Raw genomic sequence first — 12873 nt, 5'->3', positions numbered from 1 at the left:
CAATATTCAAAAACAAAAGAAATAAAAGCAAAATAAAAAATGGGACCTAATTAAACTTAAAAGCTTTTGCACATCAAAGGAAACCATCAACAAAACCAAAAGACAACCTATTGAATGGGAGAAAAATATCTGCAAATGATGCTACCAACAAGGAGTTAATATCTAAAATATACAAGCAGGTCATGGAACTCAATATTAAAAAAAAAAATCCAATTAAAAAATGGGCAGAAGACCTAAGTAGACATTTCTCCAAAGAAGATGCACAACATAACTAATTATTAGAGAAATCAAAACCACAATGAAGTATCACCTCACACTTGTCAGAATGACTATCATCATGAAGTCCACAAATAATACATGTTGGAGAGGGTATGGAAAAAGGGAACCCTCCTACATTGTTGGTGGGTATGTAAATTGGTGCTGCCACTATGGAAAACAGTATGGAGATGCTTTAAAAAACTAAAAACAGAGCTACCATATGATCCAGCAATCCCACTCCTGGGCATATATCCAGAAAAGACAAAAACTCTAATTCAAAAAGATACATGAACCTCAATGTTCACAGCAGTGCTATTTACAATAGGCAAGACATGGAAATGACCCAAGTGCCCATCAGGAGACGGTTGGCTTAAGAAGATGTGGCATACACACACACACACACACACACACACATATGTATGTATGTATATGTGTGTGTGTGTGTGTGTATATATATATATATATATATATATATATATACACACACACACACATACACACACAATGGAATATTACTCAGCCATAAAACAGAATGACATAATGCCATTTACAGCAACATGAACAGACCTAGAGATTATTATACTTAGTTAAGTAAGTCAGACAAAGACAAATACTATATGATATCACTTTTATGTGGAATCTAAAAAATAAATGAATCTATATACAAAACAGAAACAGACTCACAGACATAGAAGACAAACTTATGGTTACCACAGGGGAGGGACTAATTAGGAGTATGGGATTAACAGATTCAAACTACTATACATAAAATAGATAAGCAACAAGGTTTTACTCTATATCTCGGAATTATATTCAGTATCTTGTAATAACCTATAATGGAATATAATCAGAAAAAATAACTGAGTCATTATGCTGTACACTTGAAACTAACACACTATTGTAAATCAACCATAATTTATAATATTTTAATTCTTCAATTTAATAAATAAATATATATATTTTAAAATACAAATTATAGTTATAAAATAAAGAATTCATGGGGACTTAATGTACAGAATGATAAATAGAGTTAATAATACCATAATGTATATTTGAAACTTGCTAGAAGAATAAAGCTTAAAAGGTCTGACCACAAAAAAATAAAGCTTGTAACTACGTGTGGTGATGGATTTTAAGTAGAAGTATTGTAGTGATCATTTTAGCTTTATTATTGTAGTATTTTAAAGTTATTAATAATGCTTTTCCATTCAATGATTACATAAAATCTATGCTAATATTCTATTCACCATTTTATTTAATAATAAAAAACTCAGAATATTGGGGGGAAATATCAAAAAGTATCACTACTGTAATTAGTGATATAGGTCACAAATATACAGTGAAAACATTATCCCAAACACACAAACATAGAATAAATATTTCGCTCTCAAAGGAATACAATAGATTCTAATAGTCAGAGGATATTACAAACTTTGAAAGTTTCAATACTGTAAATAAATATCAATATACAGATATTATTGTAGCTGTAGCCTACAATCAACATTTTGGTTATTTAATGGAATTTCTAAACTTTAGTCATGTGCATGCGTGAACACACACACTTGTGGACACCATAAACAAAAATTTAATAATCAACTCTAGTAACCAGTTACCTTGGCAATAATAACTTCTTTCTTCAGAATCTTCATAGCATAGTATTTTCCACTTGCTTTCTCTCGAACCAAAATAACTTTCCCAAAAGTGCCTTTACCTAGTAGTTTCAAATAGTCAAAATCATTCATTGTCTGAAAAATACAAATGAAAATACATAATATGAAACATTTGATGCAATTTATTTGTAAACTTATATGTATATATTTGCATTATCTACTCAAAATCAAATTTTACCAACTTCTAAGCACACTTAAATGATGAAGAATCAGAATGGCATTGGCTTTCTCATCACCAATCATGGATGCTGGAAATAATTTAAGCAATTCTCAGATAGTGGAGACAATAATTTTAAACGTAGAATCTCACAACTACTCAAATTATTAGTAAGGGCAAAGGGAAAATAAAATCATTTTCACTCACTTCCAAGAACTCAAGTTTCTAAGGATTTAGTAGTGCCACTACTCCCAGACAATGTGACAATCAAAAATGTCCTCCACAAACATTTCCAAATATATCTAAGAGAAAAGGATTGAAGGGAGTGTTTGAGAATGTACTATATCAAAATAAGGATGGACTCCAAGAAAGAGAAAGATACATGTATAAGAAATGTTGAAAACAATTCTGGAGCCCAGTGCAAAGAAACAGAAGAACAACAGCAATATATCTTCTGAGAAAGCAACTGGTCCAATGCAGAAGAAGGAGTCATGGAACTCTGAGAATGTCTTTAATCTGCCTGTTTTCAGTTTCATTTCTCATTCCCATTTCTAAGTAGTAGGTGATTACCAGGATTTTGCCAAGCAGAATTACTATTGCTCTCCATAGCCCCCTCTATGAATGCTTTTCCTACTCTATTTATCCACAAACTTCCAAAATTTTGATAATATTTCTCCACTAGTGTCCTTCCCTCATACAGCTTTTCATTTTTGTGGACTTGTCCCTTTTAAAAATTCCTCTGCTATTATTTTAATAGGCTTTTAGATGAAAGAGGAGGTATGCTCAGTTTATCATCTTAAATTTAAATTCAGTTTAGAGGGATTTAAAAATAACAATGTAAGGATCTGGGGTTTTATCCTACCAACAATCAGAAGTTATTGAAGATTTTTGTGCCTTTTTAGAAGTATTTCTTTCCTCTTTACCACCCATTTGAAGTAAATGTCAGAAATGTCTCAAACCGATGACCTCAGCTTCTACCTTAAGAAACTAGAAAAACAGCAAATTAAACCCAAAAGAATTAGAAGAAAAAAATAATAAAGATCAGGGCAGAAATCAATTAGGGACTTCCCCAGTGGTCCAGTGGTTAAGAATGCATGCTTCCATTGCAGGGGGTACGGGTTTGATCCCTGGTCAAGGAAGTGGATTCCTACATGCTGTGTGCATGGCACAATGCGGCCAAAAAAAAAAAAGAAAGAAAGAAAAGAAAAAATAAATCAATTAAATTTTAAGAAGAAATAAAAGGAGACGAGGTCACGATGGCGGAGGAGTAGGAGGACGTGGAGTTCATCTCTCCCTACAAATGCATCAAGAATACATCTACAAATGGAACAAGTCTCACAGAGCTCAGGCTGAAAGTTAGCAGAGGACCTCGGTCACCTAAAAGGACAAGAAATCTCCATGTAACTGGGGAGGATGAAAGAAAGAAGAAGCAAAAAAGAAGAGAAGAGGTTGCCACATCTTGGGAAGCCCCTCACCGGCAGGGAGATCAGTTGGCACAGAAGAGGAGTTTCGGGGACTATTGGAAGAGAGTGCAGCACCCGGTCTGTGGCAGGCAGGACAGAGTGAGACCTACACAGATGGTCTGTGTCACAGCCCTGTGTGCCCCAGCCTGAGACGTGTGTCCCAGTGTGGAAAGGGGCTGGGTGCTGGAATATGGGATTTGGGGAGCAAATCCAGTGAGAGGATTGCTGTTGGCTGTGAGGAGACAGCATGAGGAGACGGGAGTGAGGAAATCCACAACTGGGAATGCTTGTGGAGGAAACTCAGACTGCCATAGCAGGAAAGGGCCATTGTTAAGTGACACAGAAGGGGAGGAGCTGCCATTGCAGCCTTTCTCCCCATGCACTGGCCCTTGCCTCCCTGGGCACTAAGAAGGGCCCTCAAGGGGGCCAGCTCTCTCATGGCCTCTGGCTTCCCTACATGCCTCATCAATGCCAGGGAAGGCTCTCTTGCACCCATGGTCGAGCACTACGAAGGGCCACCACTGGGGCCAACTATTTCATGCCCGCGGCCACCAGTTTCCCCATGCACCCGTTGCCACCAGGGGTCCCGTGACCCTGGCTGCTACACAGCCTCTGAGCCCCCTCCTCGCCAGGGCAAACTCATATGCTCCAGGGCAGCCTCACAAGCAGACCCACACACAGAGGTGGGGTTGTAACCACAGCTAAGCCCCAGGGGACATCAACTAAGGAAGAAAAGCTGAAATCTCTCCTTGTAGCTGTGCAAACTGTGAAATGACATCTCCAAGACTAGCCTTGTACACTCAGAGCCTACAGAACATCTGAACAAACAAGCAGTGCTCCCACAGAAAACACAGGCTTAGCTTTAGCAGCTGTAGATTCTGTTGGCACATACACATCTAGGTTGGGCCAGGCTAAGGATGGAAAATGCACCATAGCACCAACAGTGGGTCCAGATACATGATTACTGCAATCCTGGGACCTGACTTCAGTGGATCTCTGTAAATTTAAGAAAACTGAAATCATATCAAGCATCTTTTGCGACCACAACACTACGGGATTAGATATCAATTACAGGAAAAAAAACTGTAAAAACAACAAACACATGGAGGCCAAACAATACGTTACTAAATAACCAATGGACCACTGAAGAAATCAAAGAGGAAATAAAAACATATCTAGAGACAAACGATAATGAAAGAATGATGATCCAAAACCTATGGGGTGCAGCAAAAGCAGTTCTAAGAGGGAATTTTATAGCGATACAATCTTAACTCAGGAAACAAGAGAAATCTCAAGTAAACAATCTACCTTTCCACTTAACACAACTCAACAAAAAAGAACAAACAAAACCTAAAGTTAGTAGAAGGAAAGAAATCATAAAGATCAGAGCAGAAATAAATGAAATAGAGACAAAGGAAACAAAAGCAAAGATCAATGAAACTAAAAGCTGGTTCTTTGAGAAGACTAATAAAATTGATAAACCTTTAGCCAGACTCATAAGGAAAAGAGGGAGAGGACTCAAATCAATAAAATTAGAAATGAAAAAGGAGAAGTTACAAATGACACCACAGAAATACAAAGGATCATAAGAGACTACTACAAGCAACTCTATGCCAATAAAATGGATAACCTAGAAGCAACAGACAAATCCTTAGAAAGGTACAATCTCCTAAGACTGAAACAGAAAGAAATAGAAAACATGAACAGACTAATCACAAGTACTGAAATTGAAACTGTGATTAAAAAACTTCCAACAAACAAAAGTCCAGGACCAGATGGCTTCACAGGTGAATTCTATCAAATATTTAGAGAAGAGTTAACATTTATCCTTCTGAAACTATTCCAAACAATTGAAGAGAAAAGAATACTCCCAAACTTGCTCAACAACACCACCATCACCCTGATACCAAAAGCAGACAAAGATAACACAAAAAAAGAAAATTACAGGCCAATATCACTGATGAACATACACACAAAAATATTCAACAAAATATTAGCAAATCAAATTCAACAACACATTCAAAGGATCATAAAGATGACAGACTACAAGGACATGGAGTTCGCATATCCTCACAACTAGGGCACCTACCATGTGGGGGACCACGGAAACCTAAGGGGACAGGAGGAACACCACAGCAACAGAGTAAGACGTGGGGGGGAGGGAGGAGGGAGGAGAAGTGGAGGCAGGATAGAACTGGAGCCTTGGAGGGGCGGCTGGGGGAGGGAAGGGGTTCCCACTCTTAGGAAGCCCACCCACAGTGAGGGGATCAACAAGGATGGCGAGACTATCGGGAGAACAAAGGATTGGAAGGGAATGCAGCCAGTGTTTCCCCTGCCCACTTGGGCCCCAGAAAGCCTGCTGAGGTCCTAATCATCTGATCTCTGTGGTTCCCTCCAGCCATGCTAAGTATAAGCCCCGCCCCCACCCAGAACCTTACCTCTGCACTTCACACTCCAAGACCCCCTCCGACCAAGTTGGGCCTAAACCTTGCCCCCGCACCTCCACCAAGTGCCTTACCTCTGAACTCTGCACTCCGAGGCCCTCTCCAGCAGTGCTGAATATTCAGGTTGCATGGGTCCTGAGCCTAGGTCCCGCCCCCTGCCTAAACCTCGCTCTCAACTAAGCCCCGCCCCACCCCCACAGCCAAGGCCTTTTCCAGCATTTTTTTTTCTTTTTAAGGTTGTGGTTCCATTTTATTTTGTTGTTTCATTTTTATTTTTTCAAATAAATTTTGAAATTTTTCTAATTTTATTTTATTCTTTATACATTGTTATTGTTCTGCTCATTTTGCATTTCTCCCGCCCACTTATTTTTTCTGTTGTGGTTCTGTTTTACCTTGTTTTAGTTGTTTCACTTATATTTTTTTTTCCTAATATATTTTTTTCTAATTTTATTTTATTTTTTATTGTTTGTTTTTGTACTGCTCCTTTTTTTGAATTTTATTTATTTTTTTTCTACAGCAGGTTCTTATTAGTTATCTATTTTATACATATTAGTGTATATATGCCAATCCCAATCTTCCAATTCATCCCACCACCACCAACCCCCACCAGCTGCTTTCCCCCGGTGTCCATAACGTTTGTTCTCTACATCAGTCACTCTATTTGGTCCTTTTATTTTCTTCTTCTCTTTTGCCACACCGGGTGGTTTGAGGGATTTTAGTTCGCAGGCCAGGGATCGGGCCTGAGCTCCTGTGGAGTGTGCGCCAAGCCCAAACCACCAGACTAACAGAGAACCTCAGACCACAGGAAATATTAATCAGACTGAGGTCTCCCGGTAATCCTCATCTCAACACCAAGACCCGGCTCTAAACAAATGCCTGTAAACTCCAGTGCTGGGTGCCTTGGGCCAAAAAGCCAGTAAGACAAGAACACAGCACCACCCAACAAAAAAAATAAGACGACAAAAAAATATGTTACAGACGAAGGAAAAGGTAAAAACCTACAAGACCAAATAACTGAAGAGAAAATAGGCAAGCAATATGAAAAAGAATTCAGAGTAATGATAATAAAGATGATCCAAAATATCAACAATACAATGGAGGCACGGATCAAGGAAATACAAGATATGGTTAACAAATACCAGGTACAACTAAAAAACAAACAGTGAACAACACAATAACTGAAATGAAAAATACACTAAAAGGAATCAATAGCAGAATAACTGACGCAGAAGAAGGGATAAATGAGCGGGCAGGCAGAATGGTGGAAATAACTTCTGAGGAGCAGAATAAAGAAAAGAGGCTGAAAAGAACTGAGGACAGTCTCAGAGACATCTGGGACAACATTAAATTAACCAACATTCGAATTGTAGGGGTCCCAGAAGAAGAACGGAAAGAGAAACGTTCTGAGAAAATATCTGAAGAAATTAGAGTCGAAAACTTCCCTAACATGGGAAAGGAATTAGTCAATCAAGACCAGGAAGTGCAGAGAGTCCCATACTAGATAAATCCTAGGAGAAACATGGCAAGACACATATTAATCAAACTAACAACAACTAAATTCAAAGAAAAAGTATTAAAAACAGTAAGGAAAAAGCAACAAATAACATAGAAGGGAATCCCTATAAGGTTATCAGCTGATTTTTCAGCAGAAACTGCAAGTCAGAAGGGAGTGGCAGGATATATTTAAAGTGATGAAAGAGAAAAACCTACAAGAAAGATTACTCTACCCAGCAAGGATCTCATTCAGATTCGATGGAGAAATCAAAAGGTTTACAGACAAGCAAAAGCTAAGATAATTCAGCACCACCAAACCAGCTTTACGACAAATGCTAAAGGAACTTCTCTAGGCAGGAAATGCAAAAGAAGAAAAATACCCACTAAAACAAACCCCGAACAATTAAGAAAATGGTAACAGGAACATACGTATCGATAATTGCCTTGAATGTAAACGGATTAAATGCTCCAAGCAAAAGACACAGGCTGGCTGAATGGATACAAAAACAGGACCCATATATGCTGTCTACAAGAGACCCTCTTCAGACCAAAGGACACATACAGACTGAAAGTGAGGAGATGGAAAAAGATATTCCATGCAAAAGGAAATCAAAAGAAAGCTGGAGAAGCAATACTCATATCTGATAAAATAGACTTTAAAATAAAGATTGTTACAAGACATAAGGTAGGACACTACATAGCAATCAAGGGATCAATCTAAGAAGAAAACATAAAAAGTATAAATATTTATGCACTCAACATGGGAGCAACTCAATATATAAGGCAAATGCTAACAGCCAAAAAAGGAGAAAAAGACAGTAACACAATTATACTGAGAGACTTTAACACCCCACTAACACCAAAGGACACATCATCCAGCAACAAAATAAATAAGGAAAAACAAACTTTAAATCTCACCATAGACCAGATAGACTTAATTGATATTTATAGTACATTCCACCCAAAAGAAGCAGAATACACTTTCTTCTCAAGTGCACACAAAAGATTCTCCAGGATAGATCACACCTTGGGTAAGAAATCAAGCACTAGAAAATGTTTACCAATTGAAATCGTGTCAGACATCTTTTCCAACCACAATGATATGAGATTAGAAATCAAGTAGAGGAAAAAACTAAAAAACACAAACACATGGAGGCAAAGCACTGCAAAGCTAAAAAACCAAGAGATCACTGAAGAAATCAAAGAGGAAATAAAAAAAAAATACATAGAGACAAAGGACAATGAAAACATGATGACACAAAACCTACAGAACTCAGAAAAAGCAGATCTAAGAAGGAAGCTTATAGCAATTCAAACTCACCTCAAGAAACAAAAAAATCTCAAATAAATAATCTAATCTTACACCTAAAGCAACTAGAGAAAGAAGAACAAGGAAAGCCCAAAGTCAGTAGAAGGAAAGAAATCATACAGATCAAAGCAGAAAACAATGAAATAGAAATGAAGAAAACGATAGCAAAGATCAATAAAAACAAAAGTTGGTTCTTTGAGAAGATTAAAAAAAATTGATAAAGCTTTAGCCAGACTCATCAAGAAAAAAGTGAGAGGACTCAAATCTATAAAATTAGAAATGAAAAAGAAGAAATTACAACTGACACTGTAGAAATATACAAAGGATCATAAGAGACTGCTACAAGCAACTCTATGCAAATAAAATGGACAACCTGGAAAAAATGGACTCATTATTGGAAAGGTACAACATTCCAAGACTGAACCAGGAAGAAATAGAAAATATAAACAGACCAATCACAAGCAATGACATTGAAACTGTGATTAAAAATCTTCCAACAAACAAAACTGCAGGACCAAATGGTTTCATAGGTGAATTCCATGAAACACTGAAAGAAGAGCTAACAACTATGCTTCTGAAACTATTCCAAAAAATTGCAGAGGAAGGAACACTCCCAAACTCGTTTAACAAATCCACCATCACCCTGATATCAAAACCAGAAAAAGATATCACAAAAAAAGAAAATTATGGACCAGTAACACTGATGAACATAGAAGCAAAAATCCTCAACAAAACACTAGCAAACAATCCAACAACACACTAAAAGGTCATGCAACATGATCAAGAGGGTTTTATCCCAGGGATGCAACAATTCTTCAATATATGCAAATCAATCAATGTGATACACCATATTAAAAAATTAAAGAAAAACCATATAGTCATCAATAGATGCAGAACAAGCTTTTGAGAAATTTCAACACCCATTTATGATAAAAATTCTCCAGAAAGTGAGCATACAAGGAACCTACCTTAACATAATAAAGGCCATATATAACAAATACACAGCAAACATCATTCTCAATGGTGAAAAACTGAAAGCATATCCTCTAAGGTCACGAACAAAACAAGGATGTCCACTCTCACCACTATTATTCAACATAATATTCAAAGTCCTAGACACAGCAATCGGAAGAAAAAGAAATAAAAGGAATACAAATTGGAAAAGAAGTAAAACTGTCACTGTTTGCAGATGACACAATCCTTTACATAGAAAATCCTAAAGATGCCACCAGAAAAACAGCAGAGCTAATCAGTGAATTGGGTAAAGTTGCAGGATACAAAAGTAATGCACAGAAATCTCTTGTATTCGTATGCACTATGAACAAAAGATCAGAAAAACAAATTAAGGAAACAATCACATTTACCACTGCAACAAAAAGAATAAAATACCTAAGGTGGCAAAAGACCTGTACTCCAAAAACTATAAAACACTTATGAAAGAAATCAAAGATGGCAAAAACAAATGGAGAGATAAACCATGCTGCTCGATTGGAAGAATCAATATTATGAAAAGGACTATACTACCAAAAGTAATCTACAGGTTCAGTGCAATCTCCATCAAAATACCAAGGGCATTTTTCACAGAATTAGAACAAAATATTTTACAATTTGTATGGAAACACAAAAGACCCTGAATAGCCAAAGCAATCTTGAGAAAGAAACACAGAGCTGAAGGAATCAGGCTCCCTGACTTCAGACTATACTACAAAGCCACAGTAAACAAGACAGTGTGGTACTAGCACAAAAACAGAAATATAGATCAACAGAACAGGATTGAAAGCCCAGAGATAAACCCACGCACATATGGTCACCTAATCTATGACAAAGGAGGCAAGAATATAAGATGGAGAAAAAAATCCTCTTCAATAAGTGGTGCTGGGAAAAGTGGACAACTACATATGAAAGAATGAAATCAGAACACTGCCTAACACCATGCACAAAAATAAACTCAAAATGGATTAAAGACCTAAATGTAAAACTGGCCACTATAAAATTTTTGGAGGAAAACATAGGCAGAACACTTTCTGACATAAATCACAGCAACATCTTTTATGACCCATCTCCTAGAGTAATGAAAATAAAAACAAAAATAAGCAAATGTGACCTAATTAAACATAAAAGCTTTTGCACAGCAAAGGAAACAATAAACAAGACAAAAAGACAACCCTCAGATTGTGAGAAAATATTTGCAAAAGAAGCAAGAGACAAGGGATTAATTTCCAAAATATACAAACAGCTCATGCAGCTCAATAGACATTTCACCAAAGAGGACACACAGATGGCCAAGAGGCACATGAAAAGATGCTCAACAGCACTAATTATTAAAGAAGTACAAATCAACATCACAATGAGGTATCACCTCACACCGGTTCAGAATGGCCATCATCAAAAAATCTACAAACAATAAATGCTGGAGAGGGTGTGGAGAAAAAGGAACACTCTTGCATTGTTGGTGGGAATGTAAATTGATATGGCCACTGTGGAGAACGGTATGGCAGTTCCTTAAAAAACTAAAAATAGAACTAGTATATGACCCAGCAATCCCACTACTGGGCATATACCTAGAGAAAACCATAATTCAAAGAGTCACAGGGACTTACTTGGTGGCACAGTGGTTAAGAATCCACCTGCCAATGCAGGGGACACAGGTTCGATCCCTGGTCTGGGAGGATCCCACATGCCATGGAGCACTAAGCCCGTTCACTGCAGCTACTGAAGCCTGCGCACCTAGAGCTCATGCTCCACAACAAAAGAAAACACCGCAATGAGAAGCCTGTGTTACACAACAAAGAGCAGCCCCCGCTCACCACAACTAGAGAAAGCCTGTGCACAGCAACGAAGACCCAATGCAGCTAAAAATAAATTAATAAAATAAATTAATATTAAAAAAATGTCACATGTACCCCAATGTTCACTCCCGTACTACTTACAATAACCAGGATATGGAAACAACCTAAATATCTACCAACAGATGAAAACATAAAGAAGATGTGGTACATATATATAATGGAATATTACTCAGCCAGAAAAAGAAATAAAATTGGGTCATTTGTAGTGATGTGGATGGACCTACCATCTGTCATACAGAGTGAAGTAAGTCAGATAGAGAAAAACAAATATTGTATATTAACACATATATGTGGAATCTAGAAAAATGGTACACATGAACCTATTTTCAGGTCAGGAATAGAGACATAGATGTAGAGAATGCACCTGTGGACACAGTGGGGGAAGGGGAGGGTTGGATGAATTGGAAGATTAGGTGTGACATAAATACACTACCACCTGTAAAATACAGACCTAGTGGGAACACGCTGTATAGCACATGGAGTTTAGCTCAGTGGTCTGTGATGACCTAGATGGGTGCGATGCAGGCGACGAGGGAGGGAGGGGATACATATAGCTGTTTCACTTCATTGTACAGTACAAACTAACACAACATTGTAAAGCAAAATATTTCAATTTAACAAATTCGTTAAAAAATAAAAAGGATCATACGCCATGATCAAGTGGGATTTATCCCAGGGATGCAAGGATTCTTCAACATATGGAAATCAATCAATGTGATACAGAACATTAAGAAACTGAAGAATAAAAACCATACAATCATATCAATAGTGCAGAAAAGGCTTTTAACAAAATTCAACACCCATTTATGATAAAAACTCTCCAGTTAGTGGGCACAGAGGAAACATACCTCAACATAATAAACGCCATATAAGACAACTGCACATCAAACATCATACTCAATGGTGAAAAACTGAACACATTTCCTCTAAGATCAGAAAAAAGACAAGGATGTGCACTCTTGCCACTTTTATTCAACATAGGTTTGGAAGTCCTAGCCAGGGAAATCAGAGAAGAAAAAGAAATAAAAGGAATCCAAATTGGAAAAGAAGAAGTAAAACTGTCACTGTTGAGAACTTCTCCTGCCAGTGCCCTTGTCCTCACGGTGAGACACAACCATCCTCCAGCTGTGCAGGAGACCTTCCAACACTAGAAGGCTTTACTGGTCCTTGTCCTCACGATAAGACACAAATGGCCCCCACCTCTGCAGGAGACCCTCCAACACTACCAG

At 37.5% G+C, this 12873-nt stretch overlaps 1 protein-coding gene across 1 annotated transcript in view; it reads right to left on the bottom strand.

Annotated features, from left to right (window-relative positions):
• Positions 1 to 12873, bottom strand: part of AKT3 (AKT serine/threonine kinase 3) — a 384719-nt gene that overhangs the window by 154105 nt on the left and 217741 nt on the right. Inside the window, exon 10 of the mRNA XM_073801464.1 lies at positions 1872 to 2003. Coding sequence (XP_073657565.1) covers positions 1872 to 2003 — 132 coding nt within the window. The remainder of the gene's footprint in view (positions 1 to 1871; positions 2004 to 12873) is intronic.

This window comes from Tursiops truncatus, chromosome 1, assembly GCF_011762595.2.
Source record: "Tursiops truncatus isolate mTurTru1 chromosome 1, mTurTru1.mat.Y, whole genome shotgun sequence".
In the NCBI taxonomy this organism is placed as follows: domain Eukaryota; kingdom Metazoa; phylum Chordata; class Mammalia; order Artiodactyla; family Delphinidae; genus Tursiops; species Tursiops truncatus.
The sequence above is the reverse complement of the archived record's forward strand: the minus strand, read 5'-3'. Positions and strand labels throughout refer to the sequence as shown.